The 26,409-nt window shown below is 37.0% G+C and overlaps 1 protein-coding gene across 1 annotated transcript in view; it reads left to right on the forward strand.

Annotated features, from left to right (window-relative positions):
• COL14A1 (collagen, type XIV, alpha 1) overlaps nucleotides 1-26,409 on the forward strand; it is a 217,518-nt gene that overhangs the window by 125,893 nt on the left and 65,216 nt on the right. The window contains exons 25-35 of the mRNA XM_006830676.1: nucleotides 254-393; nucleotides 3,206-3,329; nucleotides 3,528-3,671; nucleotides 4,859-5,023; nucleotides 5,756-5,794; nucleotides 5,951-6,089; nucleotides 8,704-8,846; nucleotides 9,816-9,925; nucleotides 14,869-15,027; nucleotides 24,115-24,192; nucleotides 25,682-25,768. Of these exons, the coding sequence (XP_006830739.1) occupies nucleotides 254-393; nucleotides 3,206-3,329; nucleotides 3,528-3,671; nucleotides 4,859-5,023; nucleotides 5,756-5,794; nucleotides 5,951-6,089; nucleotides 8,704-8,846; nucleotides 9,816-9,925; nucleotides 14,869-15,027; nucleotides 24,115-24,192; nucleotides 25,682-25,768 (1,328 nt within the window). The remainder of the gene's footprint in view (nucleotides 1-253; nucleotides 394-3,205; nucleotides 3,330-3,527; nucleotides 3,672-4,858; nucleotides 5,024-5,755; nucleotides 5,795-5,950; nucleotides 6,090-8,703; nucleotides 8,847-9,815; nucleotides 9,926-14,868; nucleotides 15,028-24,114; nucleotides 24,193-25,681; nucleotides 25,769-26,409) is intronic.

The raw sequence follows: 26,409 nt of genomic DNA on the forward strand, positions 1-26,409 counted from the left end.
CTCTCTCGCTCTCCTTCTGCATGTCCAGTTGAAAGTTCTTAGTCATGAGCAGCAAGCAGCCTTAGGTACAGGAGAGAAATGATGGTCAGAGTATCGTGAACAAGACCTTACAATACAAGCTTTAACCTATTTATATCTTCTCTTTGGGAAAAGCTGTTTGTTACCAGAGGGATAACACCATCTGTGATTTTTTTATTAACAACTATTGTATTGTCCTCTCATCTCTAATTCTTAATCGATTCTTGGTCTTCAGTCTGTAAAGCTGCCAAAGCAGACCTGGTGTTTATGGTGGATGGATCCTGGAGTATTGGAGATGATAATTTCAACAAGATCACTAACTTTCTGTACAGCACTGTTGGAGCCCTGGACAAGATCGGTGCAGATGGAACTCAAGTAAGGATAATCATCCTTTCATTTACTGCATGTAAAACTATTTACTCATTTAATTCATTTCACAAGTCTTTATATAGCTACTTGTTAGGGATATGGGTAAAGAATTATGATAATTCCAACCTCTAATGAGGGAATAGACCACTCTGGGGATTGATAGCAGTTTTTTTGGTAACTGGTAGAGCTTGTTGTTAAGCACCATGGAGTCAGTTCCGACTCATAGTGACCCTGCACAGGGTTTCCGAGGCTGTAAATCTTCACGGGAGCAGAAAGCCTCATCTTTCTCCCGTGGAACCGCTGGTAGTTTCGAACTGACGACCTTCAGGTTAGCAGCCTGATTCGTAACCACTACGCTACTAGAGCTTGAGAGGATGTTAATTCTAAACAACTATCAAGTTTAACAAACTAAGAGTAATTCCTTCATAGATTTGATTCATTAAAAGATCCATGTAAAATGCCTAGCAGTCAATGAGTAGTCAATAAATGGTAGTTGCTGTTGTTATTATTTGGAGAGCCCCATATGAGAAGCACTGAACTGCAAAGGACATGGTCCACGGTTCGAGTCCACCTTCTGCTCCACAGGAGAAAGATGAGGCTTTCTGCTTCCGTGAAGATTCATGCTTCAGAAACCCTATACAGGGTTACTATGAGTCAGCACTTAACAATATTATTATTTCATGATCAAGGAGTTTGATGCCACACCCCTGGTTGATCTCTTTATGATGGAAATGTTTTTTAAATGATTTTGGATTCTTTCACTTCCAATTTAAGACTGACAGAAAAATGACTTGCTGCAAAGTTATTTGATTTAGTGTTGTCATAAAACAAAGCTGAAATCACTGGGCTTTAGAGTTTTAATGTATACATAAGTCCTAGTAACGTATACATGACCCTACAAGGTTAGCAGTTTGAATCCAACAGCTATTCTTCGCAAGAAAGAGGAGGTGTTCTGCTCCCATTAAGATTTACAGCCTCGCTATGATCCTGTAAGGATTATACGGCGGAACTGGCTCGATGGCACACTGCAGTAGGAGCAATGTGTATGCACTATTCCATTGCTTCCATAAAAATCTGTTCTCTAAGAATACTTTGCAGTCCTGGTGTGACAGTGTAGAATAAGCACTAGACCACAAGGTTGGTTTGAAGCAGAGGTTGGCGGTTCAAACCCACCAGCTGATCCTCAGAAGCCCTATACAGGGTCGGTGTGAGTTAGAAGCAACTCAACAGCACTTACCAGTAACAACAACAAATAATACTTTAAATGAAGTCCAATTATAATTCTCTGAATTTAGCCAAGTTAGAAGGTCTGGGCTACCATTTGTTTTCATCTATGAAATGAGAGAAGAATATTGAAAGTACCATGGGCTGCCGAAAGAACACACAGATCTGTGTTGGAAGAAGTGCAGCCAGAGTGCTCCTTGGAGGCCAGGATGGCCAAACTTCATCTCTCATACTTCAGATATATTGTCAGAAGGAACCACTTGCTGGAGAAGGATATCACGTTTGGTAAGGTGGAGGGTCAGAGAAAAAGAGGAAGACCCCCAGCGAGATGGGTTGGCAAAGTGGCAGCATCAATGGCCTCAAGCATGCCAACAATTGTGAGGCTGGCCCAGGATTGGACAGTTTTTCGTTCTGCTGTGCATAGGGCCACTATGAGTTGGTACTGACTTGATGGCACCTAACAACAACAACAACATGAAATGAGACAGCAAAAGTCATAGATTTTAAAATAAACTCTTTCTTGTATTTAGGAAATATGGTACAATTTGTGCTCCAATTTGGTATGTAACTTGTTTGAAATTTGAAACCAAGGCAGCTGTGGACATAGTTAAATAAGAAATGATGCAAGAACACCCACACTTGCAGATAATATTCACTTGACCTGGCTTCAATGACAGGATGATCAGAGCTCAACTAGAAGAAGAAAGAAGAGGAAAAACAGAGTAATCTGATACAATTTGATGAACTTGACCTACATCTATGGATACAGTAGCTCAAAAGAGGGAACAAATCTTTATAGCAAGGATCATTCCCACCCCCTCCATACACAGAGTAGACAGGGATGGGCAACTTGGACATTGGCTACCCAATGTGGGGGGGCTCCAAAGGCAAGAAGTGACTGGCTTACAAGTTTTCAAGAGGGAACCTAGATCCAGAAGGTGTGGAGGAAGGTAGAATATAATTCTCTCCACTGAATAGTATCCAATCTGTCTAGGTGGGGCTGATGAAAGGAAATGCAGATAGGTCTTTGTCATACAATAGTGAATAATTGTTACCAGGACTGATTGTGAGGGTTGAAAATGTAAAGATAGATGTTTTGTAGCAAGAAGGGGAGTGATTAACTTTGCAGTCTAGGAGCAGAGGTCCCTGGGACCATCAAGGGAGAAGAGCAGAGAGTGGGATCCCTACCCAGAGAAGCAGCGACGCCAGAGATGGAGGCAGAGACAATGATGTGGAGAGATGGAGCAACTGGGGACTTCAGACCCAGAAAGGGAGAGGGGCTGTGTGCTGATGACTGGAGGGCAGACTTGCAGGGTATATATACCCTTTGGTTGGTTGATGATGCATGGAGGGGATTGTAACCGTAGCAATGAAATGATATAGGACAGGATGAATGTAAAGCTAATGTTCTCCCATCACATAATTCACAATGTGAATTAACCATCACATAATTCACAATGAAACATAAAAATAAAATAAACTAAGAAATGAAAATTCGTTGCCATTACAATTTTGGTGATTGTACTGTGTTCTTCAGTCCAGTGAAGTGCTACACATACTCTAATGTCAAAATGAATGTCCCTTTCCTCCCCAGGTGGCAATGGTTCAGTTCACTGATGACCCCCGAACAGAATTTAAACTCAATGCTTACAAAACCAAAGCATCTCTTCTTGATGCAATTAAACATGTTTCATACAAAGGAGGAAATACAAAAACAGGTATGGAAGGCCAGAACAAAACAAAAAAAACAAAACCCAAATAAATGCTAATGTAATTCATTATTAGTCATTACTGAAATGCCTTTCTTAAGACATTTTCACTTTTGTCCAATGATTTTAGGATTTTGTTTCCATCCTCCCTTTCCCAGCCAAACGAAAAGGGGGAGTGAAATTGAACTATTGACTTGTTTGTTTCAGGAAAAGCCATTAAGCATGTTCGAGATACCTTGTTTACTGCAGAGTCGGGGACAAGAAGAGGCATCCCAAAGGTGATAGTGGTTATAACTGATGGGAGGTCACAAGATGATGTGAACAAAATATCCAGGGAGATGCAATCAGATGGTAAGGTCGACATATATAAACAATCATGTTACCAGAAACAATGTTAGCCTTTCCTGGTGTGGCGCTGTGGGCTAATGCGTCAGCCTGCAAAGTCCTTTGAACTGCAAGGTCTGTGGTTCAAGTTCACCAGCTGCTCCTTGGAAACCCTATACAGGGTCGCAATGGGTAGGAATTGACTCAACAGCACATAACAAAAACAACAACAAGATATATAAATGTTAACTAAGGGTTTTTACTTTTTTTTTTAAGTTTTTATTGTGACTTGAGTGATTGTTTACATGGGAGAACATGAGCTTTACATTCAGACTATCGTATTTCATTTCATTGCAGTGATTACAGTCCCCTTCATGCATCATCATTCAACACCATTTGCTTCCATTCCCTCTGTGGGGTTTTTTTTGGGGGGGGGATGGGATGTGCACCGAAGCACTCGGGAATATGACTGTTCACATCATCCTTAATATTAACTGAACAACATGATTTTTTCAAATATTTTTCAGTTTGCAAATCTACTGTTTTTCAGTGATTTCTCTAATAATTTTGGTACGCACAGAATACTCTGTAGAAGCAACTCCAGTAGTTAATGCGGTATTCTTAAAGGATCATTATAAAGGGCCAAGGAGAACATCTCAATCAGAGAAACTCTTCAGTCTCCATATGTGTCAAATGGAGATTCTTATATGACAGTCATGGGTATTAAATTACATAAAATATGTGTGGTAAATAGTAGTTTAATATGTATTTTCTGAGCATTGAATTTCGACCCACTTCAAGCTGCTAAGCCTATTAACTTCTCAGTTTTTACTCCTGGGGAGCAACAGGTGAGGGGAATACTAAGATAAACTCAGTTTCTCTATTTCAAGTCCATTTTATCCCATAAATCTTAAAATAACTATCAACATATGCAAAAATAAAAATGTTGTTCAGATGGTAGCTATTTTGTCTTAAGTACTAACTGGGACATTAATTTTCTTGAGTTTATTAAAAATGGAAAATTGCTTTAGGGGATGATGGAATAATGAAATGCGTGCATGCAGAATTCTGATCAACTATAAAGAATGAATTTTCCACTCCCTTAAAACCCCACTAAGTAAACATATATTTTAAACCTTTGGCCTTGACTTATATCGCATTACATATATTGGTGCAACTGAAAATAATCCGAAATCTGTTCTCTTCTGCCACAGGCTACAGCATTTTTGCCATTGGCGTGGCAGATGCAGATTACTCCGAGCTGGTTAGCATTGGCAGTAAGCCTAGCGCCCGCCATGTCTTCTTTGTGGATGATTTTGACGCGTTTAAGAAGATTGAAGATGAGTTGATTACTTTTGTCTGTGAGACCGCATCAGCAAGTTAGTTCTTTGGAATTTGTACTTTCTGTTTGCATAAAGACTGAAATGTTTCACACTGGTCAAATAAGGAGTTCCGTCTTGATCCGAGGGCGGAGTATTGACTTGGACAGCTGTTTGTTATGAAGACACTGATTGTCAGTGTATTTTGCACATATGGAAATTATACAGCACCTTCAACACTTCAGAGTTTTAGATTGATAAAGACGTTCCCTATAACATGACTATTTGCGTTCAAAAGCAACTGTACCTAAACAGTTCTAACAAGTAGTTTAAAAAATGTACTAAGACTGCTCAAGTTCGGGATTCAAATTCACCAGCCTTTCTGAAGGTGGAAGATGAGGCTGTGTATTCAAAATCCTATATAGGGTCGCTAAGAGTTGGAATTGACTTGATGGCAGTGGGGTGTGTTTTTTCGGGGGGTGGGGGTGGGTTGGTTATAGGAGAGGAGAAGGAAATAACTGTCCTTTGCTTTCAATAGAAGCAGTTAGAGCATGTTATATGGGAGAAAGAAAAGGCTTTCTGCTTCCACAAAGATTTACAACCTTGGAAATCCCATGGGTTGCTAGGAGTTGGAACTGATTCCACAGCACTCAACAACAACAGAGCATATTAATGTGGGGGAACCACAGAAAACCACAGCTACGCTTTATGTTAGATTCCTGCTCACAGAATGTGGGAAGAATAGGTTTGGACATAGATCTAACTAAGGTTCCATATTGTTTTGTCTTCCAGCCTGCCCACTGGTGCACAAAGATGGCATTGATCTTCCAGGTATGCATTATCACAATTTTTTTTTTTTTCAAATTCAAATATGTTAAATCCCATATTTGAACTAATTTTTTTTTTCTTTCATCCTTAGTAGAATACTTGAAAATTAAATTTCTAAAGTACAAGTATATTCTTTTTTTCTCCTTTTTTGTTTCTTAGGATTTAAGATGATGGAAATGTTTGGTTTAGTTGAAAAGGATTTTTCATCAGTAGAAGGGGTTTCTATGGAGCCTGGTACCTTCAATGTATATCCGTGCTACCAACTTCATAAAGATGCTCTGGTTTCTCAGCCAACCAAGTATGTTTCCATTGCAAGACATGAAAGCTCATCATTTATTATTTTGTAATGAAAAAATTCTGTAAACTTTAAACATGCTGTAGTAGTTCTTGGTCGAGTTTTCCATGATGCTTAGAGAAGGTGTTCGTTTCCTAACTTTAAAAACATCAGACTCACACTCAATGTTGGTCGAATTTTAATATTTATTGACCTAAAAATTATATAATAATTTTGTCATTGTTAGGTGCCATTGAGTTGATTCTAACTCACAGTGACCCTATGCATTCTCGGTGCTACGCCATCTTCACAATTGTTGTGACAATGTAATAATAGTTGATGTTTATGAGTAGTCCTCGTGGTGTCGTGGGTTAGGGTTTGGGCTGCCAGCCACAAGGTCAGCAGTTGGAATCTATCAGTCGCTCAGCAGGAGAAAGATGAGGCTTTCTGCTCCTGTGAAGATTTACAGCCTCAGAAACCCTATACTGGGTCACTGTGACTCAGACCCAACTCAACAGCACACAACCACCACCAACAGCAATGCTTATATGTTGTTGTTAAGTGCTGTTCAGTCGGGTTTGACTCATAGCGACTCAGTATCGGGTTCCCAAGGAGCAGCTGGTGAATTTGAACCGCTGACTGCAGTTCAAACCGACCTTGTGGTCCCATACTTACCCTACAGTGCCGCACCAGGACACCACAATAATGCTAGGCTTGTCTTAGGTGCTTTATGTATATTAACTCACTCAAACTTCCAAATAATTTTATGAAGTAGATTCACTTATCATTTCAGCTTTACAAATGATGAGGTGAGACTCAGGCACAGAGATGGTAAATGGGTGAAATGATATACTTATTAAGTGGCAATGCCAAGTTTGAGCCCTAGAAGTTGAGTTCCATGGTCCCCTGCTTGATCCATCACACACGAGCACCATGAACTGAGATGGTTTTGATCTTTGAGCAGCTACAACATTGTGTCCATAGAGTGAAGGGTACCTCAGCTTTGCGTGATAGTCCCATCATCAAGCCTTTTAACTGGCAGTCCATGTGGAATATTGGGGTTCCTGGGATTGTTTGATTTGCAGTTATTCTGAGGAGTCTGGCAATACTTGAGGTTACAGGTTGGGAATACTCACGGTATCATCAACAATTTCCTATTACCAATCATGGTTTGCTTTTGTCTCAGGATTCCTCTAGTCTTTTTATGTGAAATGTTGTCAGTCTTAAGACTTAGATGTACTATGTACATAGACATAAATACTTGGGAGAGAGCAAATTAAAGTATTATACTCATTGTCTAATATATATCAAAAAAGTTGCTCTTCTATCTTCTTCCAGAATATAAATTGTAACTCCTAACAGTACTATTATAATTCTTTGTTTGGACCTTTGATATACAGAACGATATATGACTGAAATTAGACAGGCCTCATCTAATATTTTTAAATACTTATTATTAAGGTATTACTTCATTTTTCTAGAAAATTCAATATATGTCATTTTAGGTACAACCAAAATTGAATGTTACATTTCGGTAGGATTTTTCACACTGTCTAATGTAAGGAGACCTGGTGTGGCACTGTGGGTTAATGTGCCAGAGTGCAAAGCAGTTTGAACTGCAAGGTCGGTGGTTCAAGCTCACCAGCTGCTCCTTGGAAACCCTATACAGGGTCTCTATGGGTCAGAATCGACTCAACAACACTTAACAACAACAAATGTAATGAATACTGACAGTATTTGAATTAAAATGAATACTCAGTATTTGAACTATCATTCATGGAAGTCTAACTAAAAATGAGAATTGGTTGATTGTGGTGATTATGTGCCGTGGAATCGGTTCCGACTCATAGCGACCGTGTACAGGGTTTCCAAGGCTGTAAATAGTTACAGGAGCAGAAAGCCTCATCTTTCTTCCACAAAACAGCTAATAGTTTTGAACTGCTGCTGACCTTATAGTTCATAGCCCGATTCGTAACCACTACGCTACCAAAGGGGAAATCCTTCAATACTCCATTGTACCTGATCATCAAGACAGCACTGCCCTCTGCCTGGCTAAATCCAGTCATGTGTGTAAAGCCCTCATCACATTTGACCTGTCACCAGCATTTAACATCATTGATCACTTCCTCCTTCTAGCTTCACTCACCTGACTTAACGTTTGGCATACCCTGGTTATATCTTTTTAGTGTGGGTTCCTCTTTTCTCCTCCACTTTTTCATGTAGGAGGACCCAAACCCTGTTAAAAGATCACTGAGAAAAATGAGTGTAGATCAAGGAGACCCCGAGACAAGACCCGCTCTTCAAAATACTTAAGGAAATAAAAAATACTTACTGAATGATGTTAAGAAAATACAGGAACACAATGATATCAGTTGTACAAATACTTATCCACATTCTTTAAAGACTGGAGGGATGTATCAGACCAAAACAGTGCTCACCTCTGGACAGAATTGTGATCTGTTATTTTACTTATATAGGGTTACTATGAGTTGGAACCCATGCGACGACACTTAACAACAATATATTATTCTTTGCTGTTTTCATAGCTTGTATAATGAAAGTGTATTTGGTTTAATAATCTAATCAGTAACTTTTTGAGAAAGTTCTCAGTAAAGAATGCATTTCTTTTCCATTGAAGGTACTTGCATCCAGAAGGGCTGCCCTCTGACTACACCATCAGTTTTCTGTTCCGAATTCTTCCTGACACTCCTGAGGAACCATTTGCTCTTTGGGAGATTTTGAATAAAAATTCGGACCCATTGGTTGGGGTGATTTTAGATAGTAAGTGTGTTTATTTATATAACATTTACACATGTATATTGTATATTAGTGATGCATTTTTCATATCATCCTGTTACTTATATACAGAAACTCACTTTTCAAAAGCCATATGTACATGCTGACCAATGAATTCTATAATTGTTGATTAACTGGTTGACCAATTTAATCATTCATTCATTCAACAAATATTCATTGAGTGCTTATCCTTGGGTCAGCGCCGGGCTCTGGGTGGAAGGAAGCTGAGAAGTACTGAATTAGAGATGCCTGCAGGAGTAGCAACAACATTTCTCAAACATTGGGATGATGAAACTTTTAAGCTTCTTTCTAGCTAGTATTTGTGGAAGGACTATTCAGTCCATGGAAATGAATCAACAATTAAATAGGATATCATGAAGGAATTTTGCATTGATATTAGACTAAGTGAAAGCTGTCAATTAAAAGAATATAAATTACTAAATTCATATACACCTAGGAGTTGAAACTAGTGGAATCTCTTGGAATCAGTGAGACTAGCTTGATCTTTTTGAAAGTAGAGTGAATTATTAAATTGTAACCTAAGGGTGAATGAATGAGGAAATTATTCCTATCTTTTTTTTTTTTATAATAAACTTGCAATTTGAAGGACTCAAGATGAGGGCATTTTTAAATTTATCTGTTGATTTTCTCATAATAAAATATTTAAACATCACTGTCATAGTATAGTGTAAATTGCATTTTCTGGGTGAGATGGTTGCCGCATTGAGGAAAAGGACCTGGTTTCTTCCTCAGTACCTCCTTGTAACTACTTTTAGACAAATTAAGTCCTAGGGAAACTTAAGGATTTTAGCTTATTTACTTACTCATAACTTTGTCCTAAACAGAGTTGTCAAACAATAAATGATTAATTTTTATTCTTTTAATGAATAATGAGTAATTTTTATTCATTTAAATTATTTCTAAAATATTTTTTATTTTTCTTTGTTTGAACAGATGGTGGGAAAACCCTAACATATTTCAACTATGACTACAGTGGGGAATTTCAAACTGTTACTTTTGAAGGACCTGAAATACGGAAAATTTTCTATGGAAGCTTTCACAAAGTTAGTAAGGCCTTGCATACATACATTCTTTATTCTTTTTGCTGTTAGATAAAGCAACATGGGGATATAAACATATTCCATAGCACTTTGGATCTCTTACTTCAGTACGATTAAGAATCACCTGCAAAGACTGTAGTAATACCCAGAGATTCTGATTTGATAGCTCTAAGATGGGACATTAAAATAGACATTTTTAGCAGTCACCCAGGTGACTTAGATAGAAGTGGTCCAGGTCCCCACTTTGAGGAGTTTTGCATTACTAAGTGGACAGCTGCACTCATTTGACGACACATAATGATGCCAAAAGGATTGTTGGTTTACTTGCTAACAGATGCAGCCCCAGACAAAAATCACCATGAGGTGAGGGTGGGGATGTTGGTGTGCCACTGAGTCCGTTCTGATGTATAGGGTTTCCGAGGCTGTAAATCTTTAAAGGAGCAGAAAGCCTCATCTTCTGTGGACTGACTGGTAAATTCGAACTCTTGACCTTGGGGTAAGCAACCCAGCTTGTAATCCATTATACTACCAAGACTTCTTAGAATGAGATGAATCTTCTTAAAATATAAACAGAGATACATCTGATGGGTGCTCACATTTTTACATACTTACAAGTCGACCCTGTCATGCTATTTTCTCTGTGTACATGTGGCGTCCTGGTGTGACACTGTAGGATAAGCATGCGACTGCAGTGTCAGTGGTTCAAACTCACCAGTCGCTTTTTGGAAACCCTATATAGATAGGGTCAGTATGAGTCAAAACCAACTCAATGGCACTTAACAACAGTAACACTCACACAAGAATTACATGGTATCTGAAAAATACAAGATACGGGTAAAAATATACAAGAGGGTTTGATAAAGTTTGTGGGGAAATTACATTATCTTTCAGTTTCATTTTTCCATTAGGTCATGGTTCAAATGGTCCCATTAGTAGGTTTTTGATCTTAATTTCAGGTACTCACCAAGTTGCTCTTGACAAAATTCTTCATCCGAGTGTATTGCAAAGCAATCAAGAAAAACTGTAGGAGAGACGAAAAGTAGTTAACATTTTATGATTGTTAGAAAAAAATATTGTCATCTTAACATATGATATAGGCATGAACTTGTAATTCTCTTTCAAAAATCCTATGTGAGTCTTAGGTAAAAGGTGAACTTTACTTCCCTGGCCAGAAGAACTCAAAAACCTAGGTTCTTTAAAATGGCTTTAGAGTTCATTAAAAATTGGCTTCCAATTGATAACCCTTTAAGCTTTTCAAAACTCATAATATGAAGAAAAACCATTATCTATTTTGTCAAGAGTCAGTGAAGTCAAGCAAAAGCAAAAAAACCCTATATGTAACAAAATACTTTATAATAGTTCTATGAATGGAAAATATTAAAGCAAATTTTATTTAGAGATCAAATTCTATTAGTTGACATTATAATTTAATAAATAATTTCTCATTGATTTTCAATTGACTTTATTTTATTTTTTAACTTTTTAATGTTATCTGGATAGAAGTTTACAAAGCACATTGGTTTTCCAGTCAGCATTTCATAAACGTTTTGTTTCATGACATTGATTGCAATCCCCTCAGTGAAACAGTGCTCTTCTCGCTTCCTGCCTGTGCTTCTGTTTCTGTTCAGTCTTCTTTCCTTTCCCTGTCTGCCTTCTGAGATTTCTTTGTAGGTCTCCTTCTGTGGCTGATATTTAAGGGGTGCATACCTTCCTGAGGTTATAGTTCAATTTCAACCTATCATTTGGTTGAAACTTAAGTAACCTGGTTTTTATTCTTTATACTTTATTATGAAATGTAAAGTCTCTTTCTCAGTTAGTAATTATATAAATAGACTTGAAAAAGCAGCCAAATAAACAAAATAATTTTGAAAACCTTCAGTATATTGTTTTGTACAGGGAAAGTTTTATTTTGTTTTAAAAACATTAAAATAATCACCTGACAAGTTAGCAGCTCTTAAAGCTTAGGTATTAAATGCTAGACTTTCATAGCATCCAGTGTAAAAATTTCTGTAATTGTGAAAGTATTCATGGGTCAAAACCACAGGAGTTAAGTTAGACTCTTGTATATGCATCAAGGAACTACATGGTTACGTAGTGGTTACAAGATGGGCTGCTGACCTCAAGGTCAGCAGTTCAAAACTACCAGCTGTTCCACATGGGAAAGATGAGACTTTGCTCCCGTAAAGATTTACAGCCTTGGAAACTGTATAAAGGGTTACTATGAATTGGAACCCACTCCAAGGCACATAACCACCACATGTATCATAATAAATATACTAAAAAGCTAGGCAGCACTCATGATCCTTTAAGATATACCAACAAAATCAAACCCAGTCCTTCACTGGCTATAATATACTCAGAAGTGATTTGGAATCCAATATTATTCTTCAACAAATATTTCTAAAGTCAGGAACTATTCATAAATTTCAGGATATTTGCTGTTGCTGAGTACTATTGAATTGTTTCCAATTTATCAACACAGTATAGCGTTTCTGAGGAGCGGCTGGTGAGTTTAGACTACCCTTCAAACCGACTTAGCAGTCAAGATACAGCACTAAACTAAACAGTGAAAGTCTGTGCTCTCGTGATGCTTATGTTTCTGGAAGAGACAGAAAATAAAGATAAATGTAGTATAGGAGGCAAAATTAATTGGTAAAGGAATAAAATAAAGCTGGAAATAGAAATATAAAGTACACAAGAGCAGCCAGGGAAGACTTCAATGAAAAGGTACCTTTAAAGTAAAAACCTTAAGAAAGTAAAGGAGTCTGTCATATAGACGACTGGGAATAGAGTAAGGTGTTCAGGCAAGAGGAACAGGATAGCACGATGGTTAGTGGAACACGATGAGAAGCCCACCCAAAAGACCAGAATGTGAAGAGTTTATAGAGGAAGTAAAGTGCAGATAATATAGGACTTTGGTGGTTGTGTGCTGTGGAGTTTGTTCTGATTCACAGCTACCCTGTATAGGGTTTCTGATGTTATAAATCTTTATTGGAACAGAAACACTCATCGTTCTCTCAGGGGGCGGCTTATAGCTAGCTTTAAACTACTGACCTTTCGGTTAGCAGCCCAGACCATAATCCACTATATTACCAGGGCTAACATCAGTCTACGTGGCCTGGTAAATGTGAATAACTATGCTTAGAGGTAAATGGAAGGGTTCTGAGCAGAACAGTGACACGATCTGAAATTGAACCACTTGACTAATTGTACGCTTACTGAGATTTGAGTTAAGGTTTACAGAGCTATTTGGTTTTCCATTCAATAATTAGCATTTTGTTTAATGACACTGACAGTAGTACCCACAATATAACAGAACTCTTCCTACTTCCTTCCTGTGTTTACTGTTTCCATTCATTCTTCTTTCTTAACCATTGTTTCTGACTGTCATCCCAAGGCAAATGTTGCTCTTTTGATTTCATGTGGTTGATTGTGCTAAGGAGTGCCTACCTCCTGGTGTTCTTGTTCACCCTGTAGGATGTCTGGAGTTTGGGTGTGACACTCTAGGATATGTTTTGTGCTGTACTGCTAACCATGAGGTTGATGGTTTAAATCCACCAGTCACTCCTTGGAAACCCTAGCCAGGGTTGTTATGAGTAGGAACTGGCTTGAAGGCACTTAACAATATATGGTGTCTGTTGTTTGGCTGAAAATTGTGACGTGGTGGTAAATTTAGTTCCAGTTCTAAAGAGTTCAGTTTAAAATAAAATTTTTGTTAAAGACAAAAAAAAAAAAGCAAGGCATGTGGAGGGTTTGCTCCAGCGGTGGTTCTCTCCCTGGATAATCATTAACTTCTTTTTGATGAAGAAAGAACTCTCAGGACTTAAGTCATTGTTTATCATGATGTCATTTAAATAGATGAAACATTCAATTAAAAGTAGTATAAATTACGTATGCTTTCAGCTCTTATTCAACAGTGCAGCAAACATAAATCTAGGTTACACAAAATCACTAAAATGAAAAGTACCATTATTTTAATTTGACAGCTGACATTATTTCACAAATATTTAATCTCTACTTCACAATGTGAACACAGTATTAGCTTTTGTAACTTTCATACTGTGATTTGTAATGCCCAGTGTTTTTCTCTCTGAGCTATTGTGATACTTCAAAGCTAGTTGTGATTTATTTTGGCTTTCACTTGATGTGAAATCATTACCTACCTATTCATTCTCCCTCTTTTAACTCACTAGCCTGCCACAAACAAGTGGTACTCCTGGGGTAAACCCAGTCATAAAGTGAAGTGCACATAGGAGCCCTGAAATTTCTCAGCAGAAGCTGGTCACAATATGATTACCTAGTTCATCTAGAATATACTTACCTTTGATTATCAGCTAAATGAAAACAAGGTTTAACAAATTGTCACCAAAAAAAGTCCTAAAATATGCCCATAAACTGTCAGATGAAAGATTCCAGTTTGAAAACTGAACCATATATTGAGCTAAAAAGTTTTCTTTCACTTGGGTAGGGGATCTCCAGAAAGCGTTACCACTTCCACCTCTTATTCCACCGGAAACTAATACCAACTCTGCTCTCCTCACCCTAAGTGGTACCAATGTGTGGTTTGCCAGCCACTCACTGGTGGTATCTTAGATGATTTTTGTTAATGAATCAAAGCTTCTTATTTTAGTATTTTTGTGTTTATTTTAATGTGCATTACTAACACATTTATCCTGTGATTCCCGATATTGGTTTGATGTATGGCTAGGTTTTGAAAAGTGAATCATTTTAAAGAAAAATATCAAGTAAATAAAAAGAGAGGCGCTTCTTGAAAATGGGAAAATCAAAGAATTTGTGAAAGTGGAGGCCTTGTTCTCTAGCAGAATCCATGGTGACAAAATTCCTTCTCTTTCATTCTTTCTCATGATAAGTCAAATAATTCCTACAAATTTAGTTGGTATTTTCTCCCAATTCTTACCTTCTAAAACATCTTTTTTTTTACTCAGCTGCACATTGTTGTCAGCAAGACTTTGGCCAAAGTGGTTATTGACTGCAAGCAAGTGGGAGAAAAAGCCATAAACGCATCAACCAATATCACAGCAGATGGTGTAGAAGTCCTGGGAAGAATGGTTAGATCAAGAGGACCGAATGGAAACTCTGTACCAGTAAGTGGATAAACAATAAAGCTGTAAATATTGTCCTAGGGGAAACAAATTGTCTTAAAAGTATACTTAGCTATTTTTCAGAGAGAAAGTTTGGTGGATGGATGGATGGATGAGTGGATAGATAGAGAAATGGTTAAATGTATAACGTCCTCTCCAAATGAACACATATGTTTGAACGCTTCTGCTCCAGGAATTAGGCTATCATACTTTCTAAATACATTCTCAAATTAAAATAGTAAAATAGGAGCTGTATGAGGGCTTGTGGTGCTGTTTAATAGTGAGTATCAAGCTGGTAAACAGATTCCTTTTTTATGAGCCAATAAAAATTCATAGAAAATATGGAGATAGTGATACATAGGAAACTGTCAAAAGTCTCTTATTTAGTTAGATTTGAACATTTTAAAGGTAGGCTTTTGCTGGTGCTAAAGTGAAGTCTATCCTTTAATCATTGATAGTTATTTAAGTAACATATTGCTTTAAGGTAATACATTTTCCATGTCTTTAATATGGAATTTAAATCTGAGAGACTACCAACTGGCAAAGGAGTTACATTCCCATCACTCACTACCCACACAAAAAAGTAGTGTACAGATTTTTGTGTTAACACTGAAGATTCACAGCTAATTAGCAACATTCTCCAATTTGAGTCATTCTATAATTAGAACTAACTAGCCTGAAGGATTTTTTATCCTTGTAAGCATTTCCAACTGTTGTAATCTACATTTCTCTTCTATACAGTAGAATAATCACATTAATTATGAATTGCTGCTATTGTCCTCCATTAGATCTGTAGAATCAGCCAGCTCCTAGGACCTTTAGAAAGATCTGATGATTCTGAGACTTTTTAAAACAGGTCACTTTATATAAATGAAACTGCACTATGTCATAACAGTCAATAAATAAGATTAATACAGACCAGTGCTGACTAAATGGGGAGGGGAAATGGAGTGGCACATCCTCCCCTTTCAGTGACCCCTGGGGGAGCTTCATGGGGCACAGTTCTAGCTCCATGCTATAGTTGAACCCATTCACTTCACTCAGCAGAACGCAGTTCCAGAGAAGTAAAATGCTGTGTCTTTAGTAACTTTTCTCTCCGTGATAACAAAAGAAGGGAAACCCTGTGTGTATGGGGCATCGATGCGTTCAGATTTTGATCGATGTGTGCCAATTCATTTAACACTTAGTTTTGAAGTTTCTTTAAAAAGTACTTTTACCTGTACTTGGTTTGGAGATCTATAGATTATATGTATAGGAAGAGACTATGGAAAGATATGTAAGGCTCTCTTTTTTTTCAGGGGTGGTCAGGGACTTTGAAAAATAGATGCATGATAGTGTAACTCGACTGCTCTTAATGTGTAGTACTTCATGTCCATTAAAAAACACACCATCTTCTGTCTAATGGAAGAGTCTTCCATAATAGCACACTAAGGAATTTATAAGAATTAAGAATGAGCAAACTACAGTTATCTTGTATGAATAAATGCATGAATGGTTGAATTAATGAACTCAGTACAAGAAAGAGAAACAATTCTAGATATATAAAATGTTGGGCCCAAATAACATGGTACTCTTGTTCTTTTTTATTTTAGAAATAATGCATATAAAATCCCTGAGACCGTCAGCGTTCAATAATGAGCAGCTAGTTTTATTAGAGGAAATCCATAGTACCTTTTTCATCCCACTTTGTTCTTTCCCCTCTCGAAAATGCTAGCACTTAACCTTTGGTTTTTAGTAGTCATGTATTATATTCTCACTCATTTATATATATAATCTCATCTATCTAGCCAACGTCTAAATTCCCCCAGCTAGAATGTCGTGGTATTTCTTTGCAACCCTCTAATAGCCCACACCACAGCACCTGAGATATTTTAATATACACAATAAGTTCTCAAGGGACATTTACTATAAGTTGAATAGAACATTGCCTGTTTGAATTGTATGATTTTTTTTCTTAGATCTTTGTTTTGCACATATACTGTGCCAAATTTTGTCATATATATATACACACATGCATATATATAGATATAGTTGTTGTTAAGTGCTGTTGAGTCCGTTCCGACTCATAATGACCCTGTATAGGATTTGCAAGGAGCAGCTAGTGTGCTTGAACCGCTGACCTTATAGTTCAAATGACTTTGCAGTCCAGCACATTAACCCACAGCGCCAAACCAAGACTATTAAAGGGTAATAATAAACAAAAGAAGAGCTGCTTTCTGATTAAAAAAAAAAAAAAAAAAATCTTATGGGACCTCAGACACACATGGGATCTTATACTGCCCAAATGGATGATAAGCGATGCATACCTGGATATTGTATTCCATGTGTGGCACTGAAAACATTCTAGAGATACATATTATATTTCTGTTGTTGTTAGGTGCCATTGAGTCGGTACCGACCCATAGCGACCTTACACACAGCAGAACGAAACACTGCCCGATCCCTAATTACAATTTGTAAATGACGGTTTCACACATTATGTAATAATTGTACTCCAAGTATCTGACCAATTAAATATCAAAGACTTTATTTCTGAAAACAAAAATGCCTGTAGGTTTCAAGCCTACCAACACTAAATCTTTACTCTGTCCATAAAAGAAAACAATTAGACAGAGCATTCTCTGTAGTAAGTTCCAACCAAGAGTAGACAAAGGGGAATTTATGGAAGTCAATAATTAAAGAGTTCTTTGTAAAGCTAGTAAGAAAAAAAATGGTGACTTTTGTTAGAATCTACAAAAGATTACTAAATAGACGTTTAGTCTTCCTACTTATTGAAGAATTTGATTATGCCAAAATGATAGTAGATTAGCTCTCAAGAATGTGATTTTGAATTACTGCTTTTTTGAATTATTGCTGAATTGTTTAAGTAATATGTAAGATGAGAGAATCCTGTCTTCCCTTTTTAATTTAGAAATTACAGATTGCTAACATAATCCTGATATTCATCTGCACTCCCTTTTCCCCCCACAACCAGTAAAAAGGATGTATAACATGCATGCTTCTCATTCCAGAAGGAGTGGTTATCATTTGAAAGGGATTAGTAATTTATAGTATTTCCTGGCAAACTCACAATGATTTTAAAAAATGCCTGATGATGGAAGAATCTGTATTTAAAGAAACCATATCATTTTTTAAAACAAAGTAGAGTTGAGGCTCGATTAATGGATTTGGGAATACAGTTGCTACTGTCTTGAAGTTACTCATATTTAAAATAAGAACAACTTGTGTTCTGGAAAAGCACTGTAAGATTTTATAGACAATGACAGTCCCTAGTGAGTCTAAACTAAAAGCAGACTTAACTTGGCTGTCAAAACACTTGTGGAAAGAAACTTAAGAATAGTCTTTCTTCTCCAAAGAAGTTTCCTCTACCTAATTCTGATATCTAATCAAATAATGGAATCCTGGTGTAGCGCTATGGGTTTATGTGCCAGACTGCAAAGCTGTTTGAACTGCAAGGTCAGTGGTTCAAGCTCACCAGCTGTTCCTGAGAAATCCTATAGAGGGTCATTATGGGTCACACCCAACTCGATGGTATTTAACAAAAACAACCACCATAAGATCAGTGGTTCAAACCCACCTTTGTTGTTAAGTACCATGGAGCCGTTTCCGACTCATAGCGACCCTGTACAGAGTTTCCAAGGCTGTAAATCTTTATGGGAGCAGAACGCCTTATCTTGCTCCAGTGGAACAGCTGGTAGTTTTGAACTGCTGACCTTGAGGTTGGCAGCCCGACTCGTAACCACTATGCTACCAGAGCACCTTAACTGCTTCTTAGAAACTTTATAAATGGTCGCTATGACATGGAATCAACTCAATGGCACTTAATGAAAACAATGAAATGATATGGTGCCCATCAGGGATGATTCTAAAAAAAAAAAAAAATTCTGGCAAAGGATCTTAATTCTTTGGTGTCCTCCTTCCACCTTTTAAAATGTAACATGTGATTATCCAGTTGGCATTTGTTTAGACCTCTGTTGTACAAAAGAAAAGAGATATGAGAGTAAGTAAAAAGTCTAGCTACTAGGATTGCGGTTCATACATACATGGGTTTATTTCAAACAAAGTGTTTAAACTTGCTTCTGTGATCTGTGGCTCACTACAGACAAGTTCTCTCACTAATATGCTTGTCTCAGTCTTGCTAGCTGCCTTAAAAAAAAGCCACACATTTTTTAAAATGTTTAACAACTGAAATATTTAACAAAATGAAAATGTTTGACAAAACTATCAACTGTTTAACAAAATTAAGTGGACATCCGAATCATTGTCCAAAATCACTGAAAATGTTTTAACAAGTTTGTGGGAATGCGGCATCACATAAAACAACAGTTTTAGATGGATCAAGTGTTTTAAGGAAGATCAGGGAGATCGCAAATATGAGCCAATTTGACAAATGAAAACATTCCGGCTAGAATCCAGAAACTGATGGGAAAAGACCGCTGACTGATCATTAATGTGATAGTTAATGTTAGGATCTCACAGGCTTCAGCATTGTCCATTTTAAGCCTTTGGCTCAATGGGTGCTGACAGTGTTTAAGAAAGATGAAGTAGCTTAAGTTAGAGCTAACCTTTCTATCAGCATTCAAAACAAGATCAAAGCTAATGAAGATGATTGTTATAGAACAAATTCTAATCAGGGATGAGTCATGGATTTATCGATATGATCGAGAAAGCATAATTCAGTCAAAACAGTGACTTCTGAGGGAATCTGCTGTGTTCAATTCAAGGCAGAGAGGTCAACTCAGATGTTATAATGACTTTTTTTTTAATTTCAAAAGGATCATCTTGATACGTTTCCTTGAAGGACACAGGATGATTGTGAGGGTTTATTATGAAAATGTTTTAAGAAAATTGAAAACTACATTAGTGCGGAAACGGCCAGGACAGTTTCAACTAGGAATATTTTCCCACCTCAACTATGCGTCTGCTCATTCTTTGAGGGTAGCAAAGGCTGTCCTGCAGGAATTTTGTTGGGAAACCTTACCGCATCCATCCTACAGCTCTGACCTTGCCTTTCAGACTTCTTTCTGTTCTCCAAAATCATAAGAATATTAAGAAGGAACACGAAAGTCCAAGAGAAGAGATTCCTCAGTGAAGAGTTGTTATTGTTGTTAAATGCCATTAAGTCACTTTACAACAACAACAATTCAATTAATGCCTTCATGTCTTTCCTTAAATACAAGAAATTGATTAAGAACATGTGAAAATCCTGCATTCAATGCCTGACCATTATAAATTCTCAGTAAATCTTAGTTTTGATATGAAGTCAACAAAAGCTAGAGACCAAATGAGGAGCAGCATGGTGTCTGCTGTTTACTAACTCTTAAGCCCCTTTCTACATTATTCATGTGCAATGTACAACTCTCAAAATATGTATATGAATCCAAGTAGGGGTGGATTTCACAGTATAAATTACGTTATACTTAAAAAAAAAAAATTAAGGGATGAAATCTGGTACTGAGTGGAGAGTGGAGCCAGGGTAATTTTAATTTCCAGTCACAGATTATGGTGACTCAACTGTTGAGAAATATTTAAATCTGATTTTCATACTAACATCTGACCCCAAATGACTTTCCATTTGTGCTGCACCCAGACAAAAATGCCCAGTAATGAAAAATGAGCATTTGTAATTGGCTAACTAGTCCCTTGAAAGAGATTAAGAAAATTGAAGGTCATGCTCTCGCTCTCTTGTGCAGATATATATGTATATATTTTTAAATTTTGTTAGTTACAAAAGAAAAAAAAATAAGAGTATAACAGTAGAATGGGGCTGCCTTCTTGCATGATTATTGTTGTATAGTGCTGTTAAGTTGATTCCAACTCATAGAGACCCTATATAGGGTTTCTGAGGAATTGCTGGTGGGTTTGATCTGCCGACCTTGAAGATAGAAGTTCAGTGCTTATTTTACAGAGCCACACCAGGATCCTTCTTCTTGCATTAGTTGCCTGAAATGTGACTTATTTTGAAGCACATTATCTTGTACTTTAAGGTACCCATATATGAGATCTTTGATATAACATTTCTGACATCTCATATTATTTATACAAATATGCATGTCCTTACTTTTAGAATAAAAACCAGAGAGGTTAAAACAAAAACAAAACAGAAATGTGACTTGGAAAGAAGATAATTCATTAAATAAAGGCTGGAGAATTTAAACTATTAAAATTGTAAACTACTATGAATAAATTTGTTGTACTCACACACACACACACACACACACACACAGGCTACAGACCTCATCTAACTTGAAAAAGAAGACAACCCATGTAGCATTCCTCAAATAATAGTTCTGGCTTCAGTAAACTCTTAGTAGCCATTCACCCCTTTGAATAAATAAAATGTGTTCATAACACCCCAAAAATTTCATTGGCAAAAGTCTAAGCAAAGGTTTGTATGTAGACATTGTACTGTTATATGTTATTAGGTGGTGAATGTTTATTTGAAAAACTTTAAGTAAGCCTAGTGTATATTGGCGTCTGTGAAAACCATGCTTTTAAGTAAATCTTTCCATTCACAAAAATGTTTTTATATTGAGGGCTCTATTCAGAAATGGAAAATTTCTTAATAGATGAATGATTCACATACTTAACCGAGTCTCTTTAATACTGTCATAATAGACCCCTTTTAATAAATGTCACCAGATAAAATGGCATTGTAATATTAACTTGGAGTCTCTGCATTTCAAACATTAGCCAAAGATTCATGTACCATAAAAATAGGCCACAATAAATTCTTGGTACTATTCAAATACTATATGAAGCTAAGCTTTTGGCATAGATTTAAATTCTTTCATTCCAAGTCGTAATTTACAAAACAGAGTTGACATTACTCTTCTCATACTTCATAGTGTGATCTTAAGATGAATTGATATGTGCAATGTATGTAGTAGGTTTTCAACACAGCAAATGTTGGCTACTAATATAGTTGTTATTTACTAACACCAAAAATCCAATATGACTATTGTGGAAACAAATTGTTATTATTTTTCTGCCCTCAATACTGTATCATTTTCATTTTGATTCCCTTTTTTAACTTCTATATTACATACTCTAGTACATTAAATTAATTCAGTTATGCAAGAGTTGTGCATAGAATTTCAAAATATTTATTATTTATTAAAAATATGTTTCAGACCTTGTTCTAAATATTTCCCTCTATGAGTTCATTTCATCTTCATAAAATCCACAACAGTAGCTACTATTATTATACTGATTTTACAGGTGAGGAAGCTGAGACTCCAAGACCCAAGTTGTTGTTGTTGGTAAGTGCCATTGAGTTAGTTCTGACCCATAGCGACCCTTATAGGGTTTCCAAGGAGTGGCTGGTAGGTAACTTGTACAAAATAACTTGACTTGTGAATGAATGAGTTAAGGTTCACATCCAAGCAGTCTAGCTCCACAGCCCTTGGAGTTACTGAAAAGTCTTGCGTTAAGTAAATCTTTCCATTCACAAAAAACTCTGATAACCAATTTTGGTAGTTCTATCTACTCATGCATTTGCATTTCTATCCACCAGACTCTTTAGGCTGGCAAGGAATAACTAGTATTCTTTGGGATGAAACAAAGTACCAAGAGTTTCCATCTCTGGAAACATCACTAGTGGAAAACAGTTGCAGACATAAAGTGAAAAGAATGTCTGTCCTTTTTCCAGCATTGTAATTAATGAAACTGTTAATATTTGAAAATAATATAGGAAGAAATATGTTAAAAATGGTTGGGTCACCAGGCTGTTGTTAGTCCTTAAGATAGTACAATCATGCATGGCTTAGCGTCCATGATATTTTCTATGAGATAAAACGTTTTGTGATTTGGACATCGTGCAAACACCATGTAACATAGAGGCGGTCCCTGGGTTACAAACAAGTCCCATTCCTAAATCTATCTTTAAGTCATATTTGTATGTAAGTTAAAATAATTAGGTATGGTTCATAGCTAACATCAGTTAGTTAAATTTTTGTCTTTGAACTTAGTATATAGTGTTCCAGTCTATGAATGAAAAACATTCTAGAAACATTTCCAGATATACTGAAACATCTTTAACTTACTAATACAGTAATAAAATGTTTTGATACATAGTGCAAAAAAGTGCCCATTCGTTATTATGCAACACTGTGTGACCTAGAATATTTAATAATGGGTTTTATGGGGGTTGGGACCACAAACACATATGCAGTTGGACGTTGTCTGAACATACATTATGTGGCCCATGACTGTGTAACGATGTTTCTCTGTATTTCAAATGGTACATTGAATGATTGCCAATGTGCATGAATGGAGCAAAGCTGTCTACACATTTATAGCATCATCAGTGGTTTACATTAATGTTCATTTAGCACATCTTCTCACAATCCCATCTGTGAATCCGACTGGATATTTATTTACCCTGTTATATACAGTCATTTATGAGTCTGTCTCCTCAACACAGGGAGTTCCTTGATGGCAAGGTCCTTTATTATTGTTATTATTATTTTACTTTTTATTTTTTACGTATCCTAAAAGTCTACATAGTGTCTAACTTACATTCTGGAAGAAAAAAAAATTCTGAATGTATGAATAAATAAATGAATAAAGTTATAATTAATTGAGTTAGACTTTATGAACACTTATATTCCCATCTTATGATCAGAGGTGCAGAGGTGAATAAAGGATTCCATGAATAGTTGACATGCTAAGGAGGCGATAACATAAACAATCACATTGTACAGTGACAGGTCTGCTGTATAAGAGACTTCTGGAGTGTTGAGTGATCACAGAGACATTTAGGAGTCACTGTGATGGTCAGTGCAGGGAACACGTCAAAAGAGGAACCACGCTGACCCTTTCAGTCTAGTCAGGAGAGGGAGAGTTGGGCTAAGGATATTTAGATGGTGATGAAATCATTATAGACAAAATCTTACATCACTGTGTATATGAGGAATGAAATGAGCTTGGTATTGTTGAAGTTACTTTTTATTTACTTATTTGTAATGTTGCAAAATTATTTATGCTCCATTACATAATAGCTATCTGAAATCATTATAATCATAAAGGCTATGCATCTATACATCTTTCATTAAGTGAGTGAGTGACCATTTTCTTTTTTAAATGCAGTTCCAGTTACAGATGTTTGATATTGTTTGTTCCACGTTATGGGCCAATAAAGACAAATGCTGTGAACTTCCAGGCCTGGTAAGTAACCTTTCATTCTTTAGTCTGTCCTTTATTGAAATTGTATTTCATTTTTTATCAAAGATGAAAGGCTTTTTCTCAACACTCAAGTCCTAGATAAGTCATTGTGCTGAGAATTAAAATTAGAAAGAAGTTAAGAAGGAGGCATGCCAGAACCACCACATATGGTCACATGTGGCCATTACTGCCCCAGGGACATCACTGACACAAAGTCCACATACCCCCAAATTCCTAAGCTCATAATGACTCAACTCATTTTCAATTTACCAATTTAATGATCAGCATTCATGTTTCAGTCAGCTCGCATCTTGCTTTCCTCCGAAGTCTTAGATAATACAGCTCCACCCTAGAGGGACGGACCAGTGAATGCTATGAGGGTCTGGAGGTCCTGATGCGCTAGTGATTAAAGCGCTCAGCTGCTAATTGAATGGTTAGCGGTTGGAACCCAGAAACAACTCCATGGGAGAAAGATGTGGCAGAGTGCTATTGAAAGATTTATAGCTTTGGGAACTTCGTGGGACAGTTCTACTCTGTCCTGTTGTTGTTAGGTGCCATCGAGTCGGTACTGACTCATAGCAACCCTGTGCACAACAGAACGAAACACTGCCCAGTCTTGGGCCAACCTCACAATTGGTGCCATGCTTGAGTCCATGGATGCTGCCACTTTGCCAATCCATCTTGCTGGGGGTCTTCCTCTTTTCCTCTGACCCGATTGCTATGAGACAGAGTTGATTCGACAGCACTGCATTTTTGATTTGGCGTGAGGTTCTGTGATTCCCTATCCCAGAAACTGAGTTCCCTTTAACTGCTGTTTCAAATGGGGAGTCACTAATTGCTTAATAACTGTTAGCAAGTGTCATGCCTTCCTCTACACTCCAAGAACTCATTCAGATATACTCAGTGTTATAGTCAGAATCTATCTTGTAGTGTCACATGGCAATAAAAAGAAGAAAAAAGACCTCCCATCACAAATCTTAAATTGATACTGTGAGATTTCTCTTATTTTCAGTCAAGGAATGTGAGCCGTTGAAATGTCCACAGGGAATTGATGGATTTGAACACTGGTTTTGAGATTTTGTTTGTTTTTGTATAGATTGGTTGTTTTCATTGGCCATGCCCACAAGTCTTCTTTCTGAAAAGGACAAAATAATGTGATATAGCATTTCCAAGACCATTACTTCATAGTGTACTACGCGTTACTCCAGCTAAATGAAATGGTAGCCAAGATATCTTTTTGCTCTTACTTGTGACTTTCTGTTCTCCCTGGCTTCCCAGACTGCTTATCAACATTCCATTGATGGACGATGGCTCACTCACCACCATCCCTTTTTCATGGGTAGAAACGACTTGTCATCAGAGGAGAATATGCCCTGCCTTTCTAGACGATAGCTCTCTTAATCTTTTTTTCTATCTTCTATTTGTTTTTATCTAAAAGTGTTTGAGTTAAGGCAGCCTTATTAACAGCTGTGCTTTTTTTCTCTATCCTCAGCGGGATGAAGAGACCTGTCCAGAACTTCCACACTCCTGCTCCTGCTCGGAAAACAGCAATGGGGCTCTGGGGCCAATTGGCCCACCAGTAAGTGTTGCCTGGTTTGGCTCCCTCTGAAGTCAATGGTTTTTTTGTTTGTTTTTTTAAATAATGTGAATAGCTATCATGTGTCTACTCTTGTTGGCCACTCTACTAAATGCTACGCCTGTTATTGGCATAATCCTAGGTGTAAACTAAGGTACAGGGATATAAGTAACTTGCCTAAAGAATGCAGCTTGGTGCATGTGGGATTCCATTCCAGGTCTCCCTGGCCCTTACAGATAATTTTCTTACTCATTATGACATACTTCCTCTCCTAGCACAATCTATTAAAAATCTTCCCTTTAAAGTACGGTGGATTATTTTTAGTCTGAATATTTCAAACATTGTCCCTTTACTTGTACTTGTAAGATTTTTGTACCATCATTCTGGCCCATTCTATATCAGAAGTTAATGCTGAGAGAGTATTTTGAATTAATCATAAGAAATACTCTGTCTACCCAAGCCCCCTTTCATAAACTTGATTCCAATTCATAGCGACCCTGCATAGGGTTTCAGAGACTATAAATATTTACAGGAGCAGAGAGCCTCATCTTTTCCCCACAGAGTGTGTAGCTGGTAGGTTTGGACTGCTGACATTGCAATTGGTAGTCCAATGCTTATCCTACAGTACCACTGTTGTTGTTAAG

Source organism: Chrysochloris asiatica, unplaced genomic scaffold (assembly GCF_000296735.1).
Source record: "Chrysochloris asiatica unplaced genomic scaffold, ChrAsi1.0 scaffold00001, whole genome shotgun sequence".
NCBI lineage: Eukaryota > Metazoa > Chordata > Mammalia > Afrosoricida > Chrysochloridae > Chrysochloris > Chrysochloris asiatica.